General features: G+C 40.1%; 1 protein-coding gene across 8 annotated transcripts in view; it reads right to left on the bottom strand.

Moving 5' to 3' along the window:
* Positions 1-22,151, bottom strand: part of Hecw2 (HECT, C2 and WW domain containing E3 ubiquitin protein ligase 2) — a 416,509-nt gene that overhangs the window by 25,164 nt on the left and 369,194 nt on the right. For all 8 annotated transcript variants that reach the window (XM_029564734.1, XM_029564735.1, XM_017798837.2 and 5 more), the window contains 5 exons: positions 18,611-18,731; positions 16,803-16,916; positions 6,319-6,471; positions 4,347-4,445; positions 298-427 (listed from right to left, as the gene is read on the bottom strand). In XM_029564734.1, the coding sequence (XP_029420594.1) occupies positions 298-427; positions 4,347-4,445; positions 6,319-6,471; positions 16,803-16,916; positions 18,611-18,731 (617 nt within the window). The remainder of the gene's footprint in view (positions 1-297; positions 428-4,346; positions 4,446-6,318; positions 6,472-16,802; positions 16,917-18,610; positions 18,732-22,151) is intronic.

Here is a 22,151-nt window from a genome sequence, read left to right as displayed (position 1 = left end):
CACATGAAATTAAAAAAAAAACCCAGGCAAATACTAATGCCTAGTATGAACTAAGCATGTTCTCATATTGCTAGTGGATATTTCAGTTGGAAATAAAAAGACTGCAATATAAATGCTTCTTATGATCTATAAATGAGAACACCTTAAGACGTGTTGGGATTAGAATAGTCCTTGTACTGGAGATCACTACAATTGAATAATCCTGGGTGTAAATCACCCCAAATAAACTAGTATTTGATCTTAGTCATAGAATTAACTGTTCTTCAACTAACAGCTTTCAGTTGGCACATAACAGACCTGTCCAAAAACTTCTTCATTCACAGTGAACGTGAGGTCTAGGATGTCATGGATATCATTGTCTTTCATCCACTGAAGACTCTGGTGGAACTCTTCATCAAGGTATTCTAGATCACTCAGGTCACACAGACTAAGATGAGAAACAGAAGCAAACACACAGGCCTCACTTTAGCAAAACCCCAGAGTCATGAGGAAGGAAACTAAGCATTCGTGACAAGAATAAGACCCATTTAATAGCCTGTAATGCTTGGAAAGTTCTTAACAAAACTAGTGAAGTAAACCAGAATAGTGGTATAAATTTTAAATTCTGGATATATAAAATGCCACAGAAACCACGTATCTTTCTTTTCTTTCAAATACAGAACCAGAAGGTACAAAGAATGGCTCCATTTACATGACCATCCACAATCAACTTCAGACCCAGAACTGGAAGAAGGGTTGGCAACTGGGACCCAGCATGTTTTTTGGCTACATTCTCCTATCAAAAATGATTCTTCTGATTTATCTATTTCTATACTGTACTTTACCTTTGTTTTTCATTTCTTTCTTTTTTTTTAATAGTAGAAACTAAGACTGATGTTCACATGCTTCGCTTTTCCTCATGATTCTAAAAATTGCAAGCCAAGGAATTCCTCTATAATCATAAAAGTTTTCTATAGCTTCCCACATTGTATTTTTCATTAGAGTGACAGGATCTACTTGACATAGAATTACTATTATGTGTCCTGTTGTAAGGTAGTAGTAATTAATTTGCTAGAGTTGTTTTGAAATCTCCCTTCCCTCAGCTCAATTTCAAGGGTGATGTTGTTTCATCTATTCTAAATATTTACTAGGCATCTAATATGTGGTAGGCATCTTAATAACTATTTGATGAACTTGGTGCTCTCAGAAGCTCATGGTCTCATTGGGGAGGAGGCACACATGTAAATCAGTTAATATAAAATATGACAGCACAGAGTAGACAGTGCTTAAAAATCCATGCACATTTTTAAAATGTATGTTACTTCTCAATTAAAAGTAAGACAGGACATGGTGATCAATGTCTGCAATTCCAACATTTGGGAGGCTGGAGCAGAAGGATCATGAGTTTTAGGTTAGCCTGGGCTGTGTGAAACTGTCTCAAAACGAGTGAGAGAGGGGGCTGAAGAGATGGCTTAGAGGTTAAGAGCACTGGCTACTCTTGGAGAGGACCCGGGGTTCAGTTCCTAGCACCCACATGGTGGCTAACAAGTGTCTGTAACTCCAGTTCCAGGAATCTGACACTCTCTTCTGACCTCCGTAGGTACTGCACGGCACAGGTACTGCACGACACAGGTGCACTTACATACATTGCAGGCAATACACTCACACACATAAAAATAATTTTAAAAAGAGTGAGATGAAATGCAAGTACAAAGAGCTATCAGAGCAAGCGAAAGGGGCATTTGCTTTGGCTTAGACATTCAGGGAAAGCTTTTGAGATCCCATGATACTTGCTTTAAATCTTGCAGGATGATCAAAATTTGGAGATAGAAAAGGGAGTGGATTAGAGGAAAGAGGAAAAGAACAGAGGAGAGAACAGAAACAAACCGCAAAGGCACAGAGTATAGAATTCTCCAAGCATATGAAAAGCCTGAGTATTAGCCACAAGGCAATATTAGTATCCTGAGAATGAGGCTACAAAGTGAGCCTTGAATGTCACTCTAAGGATCTTGGTGATTCAGGTTTAAGACAAGAAATGATGCAATCAGAAGTGAGAGGCGAGTTATAAACAGTTCCTTTGGGAAATACCAAGAAGATTATTTAAATGGGATGGAGATCAATTAATAGAGGACTTCATTAATGCAAAGTAGGATAAGCATTCTAATGAGGGCAGGGCTATCAAGAGTATGGAGGCAGACACCTAGAAATCAGTGAATGATTTAATTGGAAAAGACTATAAAGAAGGATATTTAAATAGGTGCAAATGAATTCATACCACAGGCCAGCTCTTATAGGCACTCTTAGACCACCCAACCATGCTGCTGACAGCATTGACTAACAGCCTTGAGTAAAATGAACTCAAAAGATTTCTGAGGCCACAGAATTTTAGTAGGAAAAATACCATAGGTCATTTGAAACTCCTTCATGGGAATGGGAACAGAGACAGGAAAGAATGGTGTGATGGTTAACATTGATTATCAACATGCCCAGATCTAGAATCACCAAGGAGACAAACCTCTGGGTATGTATGTGAGGGATTTTCTAGATTAGGTTAATAGAGGCAGGAAGCCCCACCCTAACTGTGGGCAGCACCATTCCATGGGCTGGGGTCCTGCATTTAATAAAAAGGAGAAATTGAGCTGAGTATTCTTTCTGCTTCCTGACAGCGGATGCAATGTGACCTGCCATCTTGCCATGATGGACTGTAGCCCTGAAACTGTAAGTCAAAATAAACCTTCCTTCTTTAATTTGCTTTTATCAGGTATTTTATCTCAACATTGAGAATACTAGTAGAGAACAGGCACTGTACATTTTCTAACCTTGCTTAAGGTCCACTCCCAACTTCTAAATAGAATGACCAAGAACATGAGCACCATTTGTTAACTTCAATTGGACACACAGAAGAAGGTTTACTTTTGGATCAGGGCCCATACTGACTTCAACTTTAACTACATAGATCTGAGGTCCCTGTGAAACATTCAAGTGGCAATGTTCAGGAGACTGTTTGCCATGTGAGCCTGCAACACGAGACTGAAAGCTGGATTGGGTAGTTTATAGGGAAAGAGAAAAGTAAAGAAGTTTCCCTGTGTTAGCCTTTGAGAAAAGAAAGCAGGGGTCCAGAATGGAAGCTTCTGAAATACCAAGGATAAGGACAAATCAGAGAAGAGGCCCACAAAGGGGGAATAGGGAAGTAGGAAAGCACAGTGTCATAGATGCCAGGAAAGGAAAGACTTGGGGACAAATGGCATTGGGTTGGTTGTCAGTATCAGAAACAGCAAAATGGACTAATAAGATAGGACTGAAAAGAATTCTTTAAAAGCCCTCATGTGTGTGTGATGGAAAAGAAGCTGACTAGCATGTGTTGAAGGTGTGACTCAGCAGTACATGTGAGCAGTGGGTACAGCTTACAGAAAGTTTACATGAGACTATGAGAGACAAGACCATGAAATGAGAAGGCGACAAGGGGAGCCTGGGAGAGCTAGGGAAGGAGGGAATGGTCCCTGCTGCCCACGTGGAAGGTCTCTGCTGAGTCAGCTGAAGGTCTATAAGAAACATTCTGTTTGCTTTCATTGGAGATCAGGGCTTCCACTCATAGAAAGCTGTTCCACACACTTGGCAAGGGGATGTGTCAGACAGCTCCAAGCCATGATTCAGTACTTGAGTACTCTGTTTGAGTCTACCCAACCGCCAACATTGTCTTCTTTTACTCAGTGTTGTAAATGACTATATACTGACTGTAAGGAATGGTTTTGCTCTACATTGTACATTAACCACCATCTTTCATTCTGATAGCAATGAAGCAAAAAATTATATGAATGCTAATTTTGCATCTGCCACAATACTTTGCTATTTTGATACAGGAAGATCTCAAGAAAAGTCGGGCACTGTCTACGCCTAACACACAAACCAAATATAAAACACAAATGAAACCAAAAGAATGAACATAAGACCAAAAGCAAGTCATTAGAGGTTTACAGAAAGCAAAATGCAAAATGCACTTCATGAAAATGGGGGTCTGTGAGTCACCAAGACTAATCCACAACTATTAATAATCAGCATTAATGACACAAGGATTTCAGTGCTGTGTTTGAAGTACAATTGTTTTAAAGAAACATGTGTTGCAACAAATGAGAATAAAGTTTTCAGAGCAGAACAAAAGTGTGATCTTGGTGGGTAGTCAGAAATAAAGGGGCAGATGCATAACAATCATATTTTTGAAATTATATTAGTTTTTGAAACCTAAACCACCATTCACTTAACAACCAATTTGTATAGTGTTCAGATAAACAGTGACTTTAGCATAAAGTCTTCAGTATAGTACATACTATATGTTACATGCTGATTATGCAAGCATAAACATATCTTACATTCTAAGAAGAGCCTTATAAAAGGGCCGTGTGAAAAAGGCATCCAACAAATACTGGTGTATTAGTGCAAGACCAAGGATCCTACCACTGAACCGGAACCTGTGAGGGAGAAACAAGAGGCAGCTTACATACACATGGTTGAGTAGGGTCTACAGGGTTGCAGTTGCTTCCTAGAATGTGTTCAAACTCTATCTACATCTGTGCAATATTACATACATACCAGGTGGATAAGTTTCCAGACCCTGTAGGCTGTGTCTTCATTAGCTAATATTTCATATCTACTTATTGAAGAAATCTGTTTCTCTGATATTCAGAGGCACTTTACCTTATCCTTGTGTCAACAGTGCCATCCTGCATCACCTCGCATTGACAACATGAATCCCCTGCTAGTCCTTCAGTGATATTTCCCTAAACCACTTCCAAGAGCTACTGCTTGGAAGCCCAAGACCAGGTAGAGAAAATGTCCCCTTCAGTACATGTACATGAATATTGGCTGGGTTTCTCTAATGCAAACTAAAAGCAATTTCCCTTTTGAGTAAAAGCCCTGTTTCAGACTGAGAAGGTTCCCATCCATCTGTGTTCTCTCTTAAGCTTCGCTCCTGATGGTAATGACCATCATTCAAAATTTGTGCATAGGGACATTTGGGGGGGCTTTCCTCATGGGACATTTGGTTCTCCAAAATTTCAAAGCTGAATTCTATTGTGAATCAACTTGGAAACTTTATTACATATATCTGCTAAGAGTGGATTTTCTTCCTGAGATAGCTTGTTTTCTCTGTCACAAATATCTAAGTTTCTAACTCTACAAAGTCTGATGCCTTCCAAAAGATAAATCCATCCTAGGGTTGTAACTGGCAGTTTGTAATTTTAGCTTCAGGCAGGCTTTCTGAGGTTAGTGGCCAAGTGCTTTTGTCTCTAGATTTTCACTTATGCTAGCACAGCTCTAACAGCCAGTGTTAGAAGGCCTCCAAATTTGTAACTAAATGAAATTTAATTTGAAGAGTAAGTCCTAAAAGTTAATGCTCTCCACCCAACAATATGAACCTCGTGACTCAAAGAGCCTTTTCCCACTCATACCACTTATGTTCTTTCTCTGTTGCTATCAGTGAAAATGAACAGGAACAAGTTAATAGGGGTTATGTAAATATTTAAAGTCTATAAATGCAGAGATTTGAAAGAGATGTAAGGATAGTTGGAATTTGAGATTTTTTTTTTCAGAATAAATACCTCCAGATGGGAATCTTAAATCTGCTTGCCTTGATTTTGTATGAGAAATTAGGAAAAAGGCAATCTCTAGTCCCAAACTTTAAATGGCTCAAAGAGTAGGTGGATGAGTGGGCATCGCTGTGTCTCAACCTCCCCATCCCTGACCTTTATCTTTATTTCTTCCAGGTCGCCTCCCTCCCCCCATTAAAATATGAACCTGCCTCAGCCAGAGTTCCAGCTCTTCCACCTCCCCTCCCCCCAGGGCCAGCCACTTCCCCAGGCTGCTGAAGGAGTTGCTTCACCCTGCAGAGTTAGGGGTCTTTCTAGGAAAAAAAAAAATCATCCATAACATTTTTCTTATGGGATAAAGCTTTTGAATTCTGCCCAGCTCACTTAAAAATGATTTTTTTTCCCTTTTTGAGACAGGGTCCCCCTGTAGCCCCAGCTGGCCTGGTACTTGCTATGTAGATCAGACTGGCCTAAGTGTCACAGAGATCCGCCTGCCTCTGCCCCCTGAGTGCTTGGACTAAAGGTGTATACCACCACGCCCAGCTTAAAAATGAATCTTATGCAATATAACCTATTACTAGATTGAAGACTGCCTATATAAATATGGTAACAAAAATAAAAGCCAAATGAAGTATACAACTGATATTATGATTTTGTCCAAAGAGGGGAATGTTAAAAGAAACAGGGCTTCTTATTGACAGGGGTGGGATCCAGCATCACAGAAAGTGAGGATAGCTGTTGAAGAAACAGTACTTACCATTCATGGTGATTGTCTACAAAAGCAGACATGGGACTTATTTGTACTGTGTATGTGTCATTGGCTGAATATTCAAATAAGCCGTAATAGGGGTTAAAGAGTTCTCTGGATACCAGGAAGAAAAACTCTCTGGAAGGCCCACTGTAATCCAGACTGTTAAAAAACAAACAAACAAACAAACAAAGAAACAAAAACGCACATAAAGAGTAATCAGCTTTCATTTTTCTAGATATTGAACATATTTTTCTTCCATGTTCAACTTTATATAGAATGCTCATTATAAGGATTGTTTTCATACCAGGCTATCCAAAATACATTGGAAAAATTCTGATCTCAGCACTCTTGACCCAAATAATGAAATGAACATTTATACAGCCTATACCCCAAACCAAGCTACCCATCAGATAATGCATAAAATAGGCAAAATATTAATGATTTGTATAAAACTACACATGCATATGTAAAAATTATAAATGTCGAAAGCAAGGTTACAGGAAGAGAGAGTGTCATGGGAATGCATCATGTATACAAAGTAAAGCCCAAGGGAAGCAGCTATATCTACTCAAAGGGACATGGAGTCCTCATGGGATTTGTGGAAATTTTCTGAATGGGTGAAGAAAGACTTTTCCATGAATGCCAAAGATACAAGTCTCCCTAGGGAGCTCAGTGGCCAAAAAAAAAGGAATGAGAGAGTACAAGTGGAAACTTGAAATTATAAAACAACATGGACAATCACAGACAAAGAAAACGAGGCTGCCAAGCCTGCTAAGGACAGGCAAACTCTAGCATGTGCATGACACTGTAAACTCCACCTTATTACAAAGGCATCAGGGTTGGAGCAAAGAAATGTAGCAAAGACAGTTTGCAACACAGCAACTTGATATGCTAAATTTAAAATGAAAACTATAAAGTCTACCAGTCCTACGACAGAAAGCATGCATAGAGATTCAGAGAAAGTACAGGGGGAAGGGAATGAAAGCAACTGAGAAGGTGCGATTGGGGAAGACTTTTTTTTTTCTTGCTGTGTCTTTTTTTGTCTACCAGTCCTACGACAGAAAGCATGCATAGAGATTCAGAGAAAGTACAGGGGGAAGGGAATGAAAGCAACTGAGAAGGTGCGATTGGGGAAGGCTTTTTTTTTTCTTGCTGTGTCTTTTTTTTCTCCACTATCTCTTTCCAAATTTATTATTTGGGCAGTACTGCATTTGTGTGTGTGTGTGTGTGTGTGTGTGTGTGTGTCTGTGCATGGGCATAAATGTATATGAATATATGTACAGACCAGAGGACAATTTGGGGTGTCATTCTTCAGATGATATCTACCTTTTTGAGACAGGATCTCTCACTGGCCTGGAGCTCACTAAATATCCAGGGTGAATGGTCACTTTACAGGGATTTACTAGTCTCTGCCTTCTCAGTGCTGGGATCCTAAGTGTGAGCTACCAGGCCTGGCTTTTATTTGAGACAGTCTCTTTATGTAGCCCTGGCTGGCCTAGAACTTGCTATGTAGACCAGCCAGGGTGGTCTCAAACTCACGGAGATTCACCTGCATCAGCATCCTGAGTGTTGGGATTAAAGGTATGCACCACTGTGCCCAGCCTTCATAATTATATTTTTTAATGAAAAAGAAATTATCTGTGCCTTGTCCAGCAATGGGATTATATGGTATAGTAGAAAAAGGTCTTGTTATAGGCAGAAGAGAGGGTCGGGAAAATACAAAACAAAAATGGCCTTTTTATGTCTTAAAAGTCCAATTGAATTTATATAGCATAGACTTCAATTATTCAGATTTTTCCCCTTTTTGCCATATCTGATTATAGATACTATTATTTACTTAATACCTTTCATTAAATCAATTGTTTTTTTTCAGTGTAAAACTGTCTTACATAATATTTATGAAATTTCTATATGCTAGTTCAACTTTTTCTAATATGCACTGAAAGAACATAAATGTAGCTAAAACCATTCCACACACCGCCAATCATGACCTCAACACATTCATACCCACACTGCATCGACAGGAAGCCTATGTGGGCAGGAAGAGGCAGATGTGTATAGATGACTCACAGGGCCAATCAGTGGCGTGGTGGGCTTGTTCTCTGGGACAACTTAATATAATTAAGCCAACATGTTGCCTCCAGGATGAAGGGGAGGAGTGTCTTCAGGCTACTCTGGGGTCACCTACATCAGCACCCTGACTGTCTCGCAGTTACCTGGAAGCACAGACCACCTCTTCATGCAATCTTTTTGTGGCTTTGTCCTGCTCCCCTAGTTCTGTTTTCTGAGATGTCAACAAGTAAAAAACTTTTTCCACTTGAATGTTCTTTACACATTCAGTCTTCCAACAAATACTTGCATGCCAAGTGCAGTCTAGGTTATTAATCTAGATCTGAACGGCAGAATAATTTTTAAAATGTCACTAACTCTGTAGGAACTCTAGGTTTGGTTGCTTTTGTCTAATTTCTGTTCCTCATACCTCTTCTCTGCTCCTAAGCAAATCACTTCCCCCAACTTTCTCTCACGGCAAGGGTAGGGATTCCCTGACCACCCTGGGATTGATCCCAACCTTGAGGTGTGTTCTCATGGACACAGAAAGGATCTAAGAAAGTTCTAGATACTGTCCTTCACTAAAGCAGACTGAAGTCACCCTGCCTCTTGGGATAGCCACTTCACTGCATTTACCCACCATGAGCTAGTCATCCACTAACCCTCCAAGACTCTAATCCATGGGGCTCCCCATTTTGTCTACATACAGTGACATTTCTACTAGATCCAGACCAGGAAGGACTAGTGCAGACTTCATACATTTCCGTCTCAAGTTTTGCTTTGTGAGACTTAGTTCCTTGTGTCTTTCTAGAAAGTCAGAATACCAATCATCAAGGGCATTGTGAAAATCATTTGTCCGGTCTCCTTATTTTCTATTTTTCAAAGGAAATCAGTGATTTGAATTCAAGGAGCACTGCAGTTGGAGGCATTAGGCCTCAAGGCCTGAAACATGTGCCCCGATTCCAAGTTTAAGTTTACTCCTGACAGCCAGCCCTTCAGTAGCTCTTAATTATCTGTTAAGAGTAAACAGTATTGCTTACAGAATAGGGCAGGCAAACTATGGCGTGAGGGCTAAATCTGCTAAAACCCCTGGTTTTGTAAATTAATTTATACCGGAGTGAATTGTGCTCGTTTGTGTGTTGTGTGTGGCTGCTTCCCTGCTCCAATAGCATGGGTGTGTACGTGCCACAGAGAATGTACGATGGGCAAAGTCTCAAATGTTTACTATCTGGCCCTTTATAGAAAAGCTCACCAACTGTTGCTATTACAAAAACAAGGAGGGGATGCTCCTTTATTAAAATATCTAGTTTACTATCAATCTCTAGTGAAGTTCCTCCACAGAAATATAAAACTGATTACAGTAGCCTGATATATCTTCTACCTCAAGAAATGGGCATGGGTGTCAGGTGTGAGACAGTCACTTCTCCACTGGGCTTTTCACACAATGGAGGCCCTTAAGGCATCAGGGTCACAGAGAGCTGAAACATGAGCAAAGACTGAATGAGTCAGTTTGCCCACGAGACAACTGGCAGAAGCAAACTTGGCTCTGCTGTGGTTGTTCAATTGAAAAATGCAGGGCTTTTCTTGAGCTTTAACTGAGTGTTTCAATAATACTGTACTTACCAGAGTACATTATAATGACCTGTGTATGTATGTGTCTGTCCCCTCTCCCCAGCACAGAAAACCAACCTGTAACCACAGAGACCAGGCAACCATGCCTTATTTCTTTTTACACTGCAAATCCCCAGTGTGATATACAGTAGCACATTGTTGAATTGTGACTGGAGCCTCTTATACTTTCTAAAGAAAATCAACATCAATTAACATTAATATTTGGCGTCTAGCAGAGTGAATAAATTTGAGCAAGTTTGCTATGAGGTGGTAATACATTAATTCAAAGTCATGAGCAAATTGTGCCAATCCCTAAAAGGTGACTCAATCTGAAGAGACTGTCAGACATCCCACAAGTGAATTGGCTTAGAAAGTTCACTGTGTAATATCTTCAAACTTGGTAAAGTTTGTTAAAACAACCACCACATCCCAGATTGGTGCCTCTTGTGGCTGAAGACAAGCAAATGTTCTCCTAGGAGCTGAACTGAAAAGCAAAACTCACTTTCCTCAGGAGAGGACAAAACTAATAGCTAGGAGGAAACGTATATTTAAGTGGTAAAGTTTTTATCATTTTTTACTCTTGAAGTATTAATGAAGTCAATCTAAAGTGAAGATAGTATTTATACTTTGATTTGGTTATAACTTCAAATTCAGAATGGGGTATTTAAGAACATGCATTTATATCTGATCTAGGAAAGTCAATGAAACATGTCACAGCAGCGCACATGGGGCATGCAGTTCCTGTAATGCCTTAGCAACCTCTTCCATATAAATAGTTAACGTGACTCATATCACAGGGATCGTTTGTTACATTCCTGTTTTGCCAGTTAGGTTGGTTCTACAGCTAAAGGCTTGGCACGGAAACACAGAAACTTTGGACAGCGGGTGTGTAACCACACAACAGCTGCATCTGAGGGCATTTCTGAGTAAGCACAGATGTCTGTAGGGTGACCATGATGTCCAGAGTCCTGCATGCTGAGAAAGCACTTTAACCATCAACCAACCATTGCTGGCCTGGCACACCACTAGAGTTGTTAGCAGCACCTGATAAGGTTAAAATAGTTAATTTTGTTTTCCCATTCTTTATATTTCATCGAAAAATAACTGAAATCAAAATACTCCAATGGAAGTAGACTATAAAATGAGAGAAGCTCGCATGGCCTCAGGAAGTCACACCACAGTTTCCCACAAGTCTGTCCAGGCATGCATGGCCTACGCACCTTCTGATTCACCCACAAATATTTATAGCAGCAAGGCATTAGTTTCTGAGCTACTTAACAAGCTCTGGAAGGTGAGTAGGGAATTTTAATATGATAAACCAAGCTGCACTTGGTGATACCAAGCCAAAGCCTGGCTATGGCTCTTTGACAGATTCGGGTGGGCTAGGTTTTGCTGTGAATATCTCCCTAAGGAGAAAGCAGCAGCATCTTTAAGTTCAACAGCTTTTCAGTCAGCTCAGAACACTAGTCTGGTCATATGTCAGAATTACTGGTTGATTATAAGCAGGGAAAAAAAGAAAACTATCTCAGGTCTCATCCTCCCTAGTTATTTTTATTTGTCTATCTCAGGAGGGAAAGCTCAAAAGAAAGGCACGACATGCAGGTTGTAAGTCCTCAAACTAAAACTATTTGCACATGTCTCCTCCCCAGTCAGGGTGGCTTGCAAGACTGATGACTGATGTCATCTTGACAGGGGCACTTTGAGCATAATGAATTCATTCTTTCTTAAATAAAGGTGCCTTTTATAGAGTTGGCCAAGAAGAAAAAAATAGGTGGCATAACCACAGAATCAACATCCTCTCTGTCCAGGACGTTATTTCTTGAATGGTGTTGGGTACTAAGAAGTTAATGGCTCCAGATGCCTTATCAGAGCACAATAGTCAACCTAGCTGACTTCTGTTATCACATGAACTTCAGTTGCTAGGACTTTAAATAACAAAAACAACACACTGAGGAATATATGGTATTTCATTGCTGTTCTCTAGAGAGACACAACTTCTATGCAGACTGAGGCTCAGTGGAAATGAGCAACTCCTACTTAGCATTTCTCCTCACCCTTGATCAGGGTGACTGTTTCCAGCTACTCTGCCAGTACTGGCCTCCCCTCCCACAACATTGTAAGGCATGATAACCAGATTGTTTGGTGAAAATGGTAGTGACTAGAACACAACTCCCAACTCTAGCTAAATTCAGCCACTAATCACAAGACAGTGCTTAGAAACCATCTATTTTTTGTAAGAAGCAAAGCATAGCACAAAGAATTGTTTTAGTGTATTCCAACAGCTGTTCTAACAGATCTGCATTAATAGGCTCTAGGATACTTTCTGTATTTTTGTAATTGAAGACAGGTGTCTCCAATAGTCCAGGATTAATTCTACATCAAATGGCTTTTGTAGCATCTTACAGATTTCTTAGTTCAGGAATGCTATATATTGTGTTTCAGATCTATACAAAGAAACAGCTTTTAAAGCACAGCTGAAATCTCTCTGTGACTCTGCTAATTAGAACATTTTTGGAATATAGGTCAAATACATTATTAAAAGCAAATCCACTTTCTATAAGGCATAAACCTTAGGTAATCTAATATAGTCTGTGTCCGATACAAAATAAAATCATTGAGGTGGTATCAATGATAATTATGAGATATTAATCTCTTATGACTAGTATAAAATGGACACAAAATAATAGTCTTTGTATGTTAATATTCCTAGTGATTTGGACTTTTTATAGAATTGCCTCTAACTGATGACACAAATCTGTAGATAACCCCAAACAACTCCACATCAGTCACTTCCCCAACAATGAGGCAATAGGAAAAGTCATTCAAGGAAACACGAGTTAAATCTCTCCAAATGTTTTCATTTGCCAAATCTGTTATTTTAGAAATTTTTGAATTACCAAAACAATAGTACAAAGAGTTCTTATATATATTTTATAAATACCATGTATTAGTATAATGTTTATTATAAATAAAACTGATGGAAACCTGAATAAGCCCTCTAGCTTCACATGCTCTTACCATCAACTTTAGAATGTCAGGCAGCACCTCCCATTAGCCTCGCTGCAGATAGCACCTCTGAGGTAATGGTTGCCTAAGTTGTTTTTCAGGAACTTGTAGGTCTTTTTTGTCTATCTCAAGGCAGCTAAAGCTACTGACCTTTCATTTAGGCCTCAGCAGCGTGACTTATTTGACATTTTTGAGGGGCAGAAACTCTAAGAGTGCATTAAAGGTGTCATGTTCTGAACATGGGTCCTGTGAAGAGCCATGAGGTCTGACCAGGTATGAGTGGAGCACCAATGACTTAATTTTCCCTGCCTTCACCCACCTTTCCCTGAACCTCAAACCACCCCATTTCTTTATCCCATAAATATCCCTAAACCCTGACCTTAGGCAGGCAGATTTGAGCCTCAGGGTTCTACCTCCTCATGAATAAACTCTCTTTTTGCAAACTAGTTGGTTCAGTTATTGACATATTGTTCAGGAGGCAAACCAGTAACATATTAACGAGCCAGTACCAATATATTACTATTAACAAAAATGTACACTTTATCCTTATCAGATTTCCTTAGCTTTCACCTGATATCCATCTTTTGCTCTGCAATCTCAACTAGGAAGTGGCATTACATTTAATCATCTTATCTCTTCTTGACTATAACAGTCTGCCATCTCCTCTGTTTTTATGACCTTGATGATTTTAAAGAATACTGGTACACAGTTCTTGCAATGTCCCTCAATTGTGAATTATCTGATGTTCTCGTGATAGACTGAGACGATGGATTTGGGGAGGAAGAACACATGGGTAAAGCGCTGTCTCAGCATATCATCTGAAGGGCAAACTGTCAACACGACTCATGATTGAGTGTCAGGTTTCTTCACTACAAACTCTCTTCTTTCCCCCTCGTACCTGCTGTAGTATTTGGAAGAAAGCCCCTGTGTACAACTCTCACTTAGGAACTTCTGCTGAATTATTTGGACATAGTCTACATGGAAATTTTCCTGTTCTCTCTCATCTATGTATATGTTTGATCAGGTATTTAATCAGTCTGGGTGCTTATTTTATACTTTGAGTTGCAGCTCAATATTCCTTTTTGTCTTTGTTTTGTCACTCAAATAGTTCCTGCTTTGGCTGTTGGGGACTTTGTTGGCTCCTATGCCCCTTTGATATTCTCCCATCCCTGTGGGCTTGGGAACTTCTGGCAGGCACTATGAAACATTTAGGCTCTGTCTTGAAAACTTCTTGCCCCTAGAATCAATATTTTCTTCAAGGAACTCTGGTGCTTTTTAATGAAGAATATTAGAAACCAAGATCTGAGTAATAGGCATTTTTGTGTTTTACTTTGAAAATGATACATTCTGACAGAACTAAAACTGGGGAAGGGAAAGTAACAGAAAACCTCTATTTTTTAAATTCAGTGGAAAATTTTGGGTATTTATTGTAATCCCGAAAGAAAGATTATGATCTTTTAATGTGATGGTCACTATTGATTTTTTTCACCATTCATGTAGTTTGTGCAAGAATACTGTCCAATCTTTCAAACAGTAACTGTATTCTCAGTACACAGCTGAAAAATAGTCTGCATCTAACAGCTTTATACAGAACACTGACATGAAGTGCTGAGTTCGGAAATCCATTTTCAATAATCCATGTGTCCAGAGAGCAGATTAAGAGATTGGTCCTAAACCAGGCGTGGTGGTGCACGCCTTTAATCCTAGCACTTGGGAGGCAGAGGCAGGTGGATCTCTCTGAGTTCAAGGCCAGCCTGGTTTACATAGTGAGTTTAGTGAGTTCCAGGACAACTGGGGCTACAGGGAGACCCTGTCTCAAAAAGACCAAAAAAAACCCCCCAAAACGGGAGATTGTTCCTGATAACTGAAGCCACACCCCAAAACATCCTCTCTGAGTTTTGGCTCTGGTGTCATAGGAAGCAGGCAGGTGACAGAGGCAGGAAGCCTTGGACATCAGTGGTAATCAAAGAGGAATTCAGCTCCACTCAGCTTGAGACTTCTCCTGGGAACAGATGTTATCTGTTCAGATTATGGTAGACCACTTTAGGATGATCATGCTCAACAAACATCTGTTCTATTTAAGCCTCATTATCAGAGCTTCCAAGTATATCTCTGAGATCTTAACAAACTGTGGCCTAAACCAGGAATAGTGATGCAGGGCTGTAGTCTCAGCTCTTTAGAAACTGAGGCATGGGTAGAAGATCACTTGAGCTTCTGAGTTCAAGACCAGCTTGAGTAACATAGTGAGATCATGTGTCAAAAAAAAAAAAAAAAAATTCTGTGGTCTAATAATGCAGGAAAGCAGCTGGAGTTCTGGGAGAGAAAAATACTGTCATCCAAACCAGACTGGTATTGTAAGGAAATACTTGGCATCCCATGCATACCTATGAAGAGGCTGACAACATTTGCCTCTGTTTTCAGTTGTGCACCTGTATCTTTAAGCTAACACAAGTTATGAGCCCATTTATGTACATTAGTCTTAAAAGGCTGGTGTTTTAGGCAAATTTCAGTCTAAACTTTGTGTGTTCTGCTAGAATGCTGAAGTGGTTCCAAAGTGGAAAAAGAAATTCAGACAGAGGAAGGTTGGGAGTGCTTCTCAAATCCTAGTACAAGAATACTGGAAGAAAGACAAAAGGCTTGGATTTGGGTTTTGATTTTGTTCTTCTTTACTTTCATTAACACAGACAAGTTATTTTATACTTTAATTGCATCAACCATATACTGAACAGTCAGATTTGTATAGTTCCTTAATCTTTGTCATTACTACACATGACTAAGAGGGGTGTTCTTAAAATGGTCCAGACCTCAGGGCTTGGTAGCATAGGCCTGGGTCTCAGTTACTCAGGAGGCTAAGGCAGGAGGAAAGTAATTTCATGGTCTGACTGGGCTACAGAGTAAGTTCAAAACCAGATTAGGGATTTTGTTGAGAACCTCTCTCAAAATAAAAACCAGAAAGGGGCTGGGGATATACCTCAGAGTGTTAGTTGAGCATATGCAAGACCCTAAGTTCCCCAGTACTGCTGAATAAGTAAACATCCAAATCAACAGTGTCAAACAGAGCTTAATTACATGGCATTTTAAAATTTTTGTATGGTTGCTGTGGGCTACAAAGCAGGTACTGAGACCTTAGATGAGGAAGAAGGAGGGGCTTAGGAGGGGTGCAAGCTGTCAATCTAAAGTGATCCACAGCAAGTGCAGTGTCTATTCTGATGTACCAGACACTGTGTGGGAGTCTCCAGCCCTTCGTTTCCTAACCCTTATCTGGATGGCACACTCACAGAAGAGTCATACTATAGTTTGTTTATGGTAGGTAGTTATATTGGTAGGTGTGCTGCCCTCCTAAGGGAAGAGAAGAAGTGGAGGTGGAAAAATAGGAGCAAAGGCCCCAGCTTAATTGCTGTGGGAGCTTCCTGGTAGAACAGAAGGATTCTAATTTGTGATTCCGAAACAGACCTTATTTAGCAGGTGACACACATTCTACTTAGCATTCTAGGGTGGGAAACTAGATGTTAAAGGCAGGGCCTTGTTTTACTCCCTTTAAAGCTCTATTTTTCTCCTTTTAAAGAGAGATGCAGAGGAAAGCAACCAAATTGGCCTTCTGCTTGCCAAACATGAATCATAGCTAAGAGTTATTAACCAAAAAATTTCTGTCAAATGATTTAAATACCAGAGGAAGCCTTTTTTTTTTTTTTTATGTTTAAGTGTATGAGAACAATATTTCCTGCCAGAAGGATTTCCTGTTTCAGGAACTACAGAGATGTGGAGAAACATCCGTCCTGTGGTCATAGCCCGAGTTCCAGGGGCCACTTCTCTATTCCACTTACCCTTCCTCCCCGACGAAGGTGACATACAGTTTATTTCTCTGCAGGTCTTTTCTGGAGTAGCCCATAATCTGATTAAAAGCATCTTCTAGCAAGTGATCTCTTCGAATAATTAGCCTGTTCATGAAGAGAGAATTTTTAAAATGCAGATTATCTTCCATTATCTTTCTAGAACTTGGCACTTGCCATTTAATTTCTATTTACCATAATAAACAACTAGGCAAGAACCGAAGCTGCTTAATATCTTTGTTGTTTGCGCATAAATACACATTTTGTATTTTAATTTTTTTTTTCCTTTTGGTCTTTTTTGAGACAGGGTCCCCCTGTAGTCCCAGCTGGCCTGGAACTGGCTATGCAGACCAGGCTGGCCTGGAACTCACAGAGATCTGCCTGCCTCTGCCTCCCAAGTGCTAGGACTAAAGGCGTGCGCCACCACGCCCAGCAAAGTGTGTAGTCTAGGCTGGCCTCAAACTCCACATCCTCTTGCCTCCTTCAGCAAATCCTACCAGTACATGCCACCACAACCGTCTGTCTTTAATTCTTAACAGCATTAGCAAGAGTTGTGTATGAAAATCACGAGAAAACAGATGGCCTATGACCTGTCAGAGTCCTTTCTGAGTGTCCAAGACATTTATCCCAAAAGAAAACTGATTACAACACAGACACACAGACCCATACACACAGACACACATACACACAGACGCACGCCTGCACGGAGGCACGCGCGCACACCGGCTCGCGGTGCGCACGCATGGTGGCTTTTGTTTACTAAAGGAAGAACCCTATGAGGTAATGCATTAAGCCAGGAATGCTTCTAGATGAGGACTTCAGTTGCCAAATGCCCAGAGAATCAGTGAGAACCAGGAGAGAGTTGGGTGTGTGGGATTTCTGTTCTGCAAAGCAAAACATAAAACAATTGTACTTAATTTTTAAATTAAGCAAATCTTGAGATTCCCTAAGGGGTAGATAAAACGAATGATGCTTGTGGCCAAAGTACTTAGGATGTAGACAATTAAAGTCATTCTATTACAGATACCAATTTACCCTTAACGTAAATGCTGATGACAAGAAGATGACCAGGAACCTTGGGAAGGCTGGATTGCCCAGACCTTTGTAAGTCAAGTGTGAGCCAAGTACAATTCTGAGAGGTATGGAGTTCGCGTAGGGCTGACACATTTGGAGGCCAATGCCAGTGGGATTGACTGACTGAGCCCACCTGTGCAAGGGGCAGTACGCGTGGGGCTGTGGCAGTTCTGGCCCTCTCTTAGGTACCCAGAGTCACATGGTACCCTACCGGAGACTTCCCTTCCCTGCCTTATCCTAGGTGGGGACATGGAACTGAGGCAGAGGAAGGAAGGAGGGGAAGAGGTGCATGTTGGGAATGAAAATAAGCCCTTGATAAGCATGGGAGGTGAAAGAGAGACAGAAATAATATTCATGATACATTCTGTTGGACAAGTGAGGTTTGTTTCATAGGACAGAAGAGAAAAACTGATCATTTTCAGGTCAGCCCAGGAACTCTGTAGCTCATGAATACGAGATAGGTCAGCAAACAGGTACGCTTCAGAAGAAAAAAATGTAGCTTTTAATTTTGCCTGTATTTTAACATAGTCCCAGCTTGATTTAAATCCCAATGCTTAATTCCTGAACTACTTTGCAGTACAGTATAATTTTTAAAATACCAAAACGATTACACCCATTAAAACAAAGGCTCATGTGATATCCCAAATCATAACTAATTTTCAAAGCTCCAAAAGGCATCCTATCCATTCACCATTTATCAATCACATGGTTTGTATATTTCTACTTACTTTAATTTCCCTGGGCCTTGTCCATATCCTTTAGTCTCTAACTTCCTGTAAAAGTTCCTTAGTTTGGCTTCAAAATCTCGCTTGTAAGGGGCTGGAGCCCGGGCATTGGCACGCTGAGTACCTGTAGCAAACCACAAAACCAGGACAATTTGAGTTTTTGCCCTGAATCATCACAATATCATGAAAGGCCACCACAAGTTAAGAAGAAAAGTGAGGCAGTACTTCCAATTCCTGCGTTTCCTCCTTTCCAAGTTAAGGCCATAACGAGGAAGCTTAAACAGGCTCTGTCTTAAGAGAAATCTTTGTGGCTTTTTGATTGAGATTAAAGATCCTGTTTGAATAGTCTCTACATGCTCAAATGTTTCTCAAATATGCTCCCTTTTCATTCCAAAGCAGTATGAGTCAAATAGAGTTACTCATGCTGGGGGTAAGTTTTCAGGATGAAATGTCTTTGCTTGCTGCTGAAATGATATGATGGCAATTGGATAGGAAGTTTCAGTGTGAAAGAAGGTGGTATAAATGGCAGGAATAATAAGTGTTTATAATTCACTCTAAATTCCCCAACCAAAAAGCCCATGAAAACTTCTTTTAGATGTGTATTATATTTAAGAATGATTTTAGAGACATAATTATGTATGTTTCACATTGCAGGATGAAATGATTGATATAAAAACACAGTTCAACTGGTTGTTCTTGCAGAAGACCCGGGTTCGAATCCCAGCACCCACATGGCAGCTAACAACTGTCCGTAACTCCAGTTCCAGGGGATCTGACAGCCTCTTCTGTCCTCCACGGGCATTCCACATGGCAGCTAACAATTGTCTGTAACTCCAGTTCCAGGGGATCTGACAGCCTCTTCTGTCCTCCACGGGCATTGCACGACACGGGTGCACTTACCTACATGCAGGCAATATACTCATACACATAAAATAAAAATAATAAATAAAATATTTAAAAAAACACAGTTCAAGCACAACTGAGGAGGAAACATACCTTAGAGTTACACAAAGAATAAATAGTATTAATACTGATTGCATTTTCAATGTGTAAAGTACTGTGAATATCTACAAATTAAGCATATTTATGCTACTTGATGGCCAAGTGTGATTACTAAAATGTAAAGGTACCATGACCTCTTCTTCCTCTTTCCACAGGAAAATCTGTGTGTCACAAGCTGATTAAGTAGCAAGTTGGGATATTAGACTGTGATGAACATGAGGATTAGACAGAGAGACAGGACAAAAACAGTGGATGTTTCCACGAAACAGTTCCCAACGCAATGAAAGATATCAGAAAACACAAATTACGATCTTGTTTAATATGTACACTGTAAATTCTATGAAATTACTTTTCTTTTGGGGAAGTGTGTGCTTGTGTGTATATGTTTTTTGTTTGTTTGTTTTGTTTTTTTTGAGACAGAATCTTGTTAGCCCAGGTTGGCCTTAACCACCATCCTCCTGCCTGTGTCTCAGGAGTGCTGCAATTCCAGGCATGAGCTACCATGCCTAGCAAAAAAATGTTTTAACAAATGGATTAGCTACAATGATTATTTATTGCTAATCTTGTGTTATAGTCAACAATGGAGGCCTTGGTTGAGAAAACAAAAATAAAACGGGTCAAATAATTAGAAAATAATTAAGTCTTAAACCGGATAGTATACAAATTGTAAAGCAGAGGAGATGACACTATAGGCCTAAGGCTATACCCAGATTCTCAAATCCACTTCATTTGTCCCCACATTAAAAATTTACATTAATTGCCAATATTTAAAAGTAATTAGGAGGCTATAAGTAAAAGAAATCCAGGTTCCTCTCTTGAAAGCTAAATTGGAACCTTTAAAAAATATTTTATTTATTATTTTTATTTTATGTGTATGAGTGTATTGCCTGCATGTATGTAAGTACAGTGCCTGCGAAGGTCAGAAGAGGGTGTTGGATTCCCCTGGAACTGGACTTATAGACAGTTGTTAGCCACCATATGGGTGCTGGGCATCGAACCCCAGTCCTCTACAAGAGCAGCCAGTGCTCTTAACCACTGAGCCATTGCCAGCCCTTATTTGGGAACTTCTTTAACTGACTTGTATATATCCTTGAGGAGACAGGCGACTGCTTCATGGACAATGCGTGGATTCCTCAGTCCATCACTTCCACTCAGCGGCACTAGCTGCCTGACTTCCTAGGTATTTGCCTTTGACATTAGTGGTACAAAAAATAACAGTAATGTCACAGAAAATAATGAGTACAAGTAGAGATCAAAATGAAAAAGACCTAAGGAAGGAGGGTTAATCGGAGCCTAAGTGGTTATCTGTCATGTTGATAGGATCTAGAATCACCATGGAAACAAACCTCTGGGCATGTCCGGTGAGGGACTTTCTAGGTTGGGTTAATTTAGGTGGGAAGACTCACTCTAAATGCAAATAGTACCATTCCACCGGCTGGGGTCCTGAACTGAATAAAAGAAGAAAGAGCTGAACCCCAGCCTTCATCTCCCTCTGCTCTTTGAGGATGCAAAGCAATCAACTGTTGCCTCCTCCTGCCACCATGCCTATCCTGCAGTGGTGGACTGTATCCCCCTTGACCTGTAAACCAAAAATAAACCTTTCTTCCTTTAAGTTGCTTCTTTTCCAGTACTTAGGCACAACAATAAGAAAATTAAATAATACTAAACTTGTAAACAAGATGATCTGTATTCTGCACTGGTGCAGAGCAGCAAGAACTGCAAAGAACTTTGCATGTATGTTTAGTAGATGCTGAGGAGACCCTGAAATCTAAAGTGCCATGGGAGTGGTGGAGAGCCAATGGGAAATTAAATAGTCAGAAGAGTTGGAGTCTGATTAGAAGAGGAATTTTAAAAAATCCTGGCCCTGGGGGCTGGAGAGATGGCTCGGCGGTTAAGAACACTGGTTGTTCTTGCGGAATACCCGGGTTTGAATCCCATCACCCACATGGCAGCTAAGAACTGTCTATAACTCCACTTCCAGGGAATCCAACAGCCTCTTCTGTCCTCCCTGGGCATTGCATGACATGGGTGCACTTATCTACATGCAGACAATACACACATACACATAAAATAAAAATTCTCAATAAAATACTTGCAAACCGCATACAGACACACATCAAAAGGATCATCCACCATGATCAAGCTGGCTTTATTCCAGAGATGCGGGGATGGTTCAATATACGTAAGTCAATAAATGTCATAAATCACATAAATGGGCTCAACGACAAGAACCACATGGTCATTTCAATAGATGCAGAGAAGGCCTTTGACAAAATTCAACATGCTTTTATGTTTAAAGTTCTAGAGAGAATTGGACTGGAGGGAACATACCTCAACATAATTAAAGCCATATATAACAAACCCACAGCCAACATCATTCTAAATGGAAAAAAACTGGAAGCATTCCCATTGAAATCAGGAACCAGACAAGGCTGCCCACTATCCCCACTTCTCTTTAACATAGTACTTGAAACTCTTGCAAGAGCAATAAGACAAGAGAAGGAAATTAAAAGAGTAATAATTGGAAAAGAAGAGCTCAAAT

Source organism: Nannospalax galili, unplaced genomic scaffold (assembly GCF_000622305.1).
Source record: "Nannospalax galili isolate Female #2095 unplaced genomic scaffold, S.galili_v1.0 scaffold115, whole genome shotgun sequence".
Lineage (NCBI taxonomy): Eukaryota > Metazoa > Chordata > Mammalia > Rodentia > Spalacidae > Nannospalax > Nannospalax galili.
The sequence above is the reverse complement of the archived record's forward strand: the minus strand, read 5'-3'. Positions and strand labels throughout refer to the sequence as shown.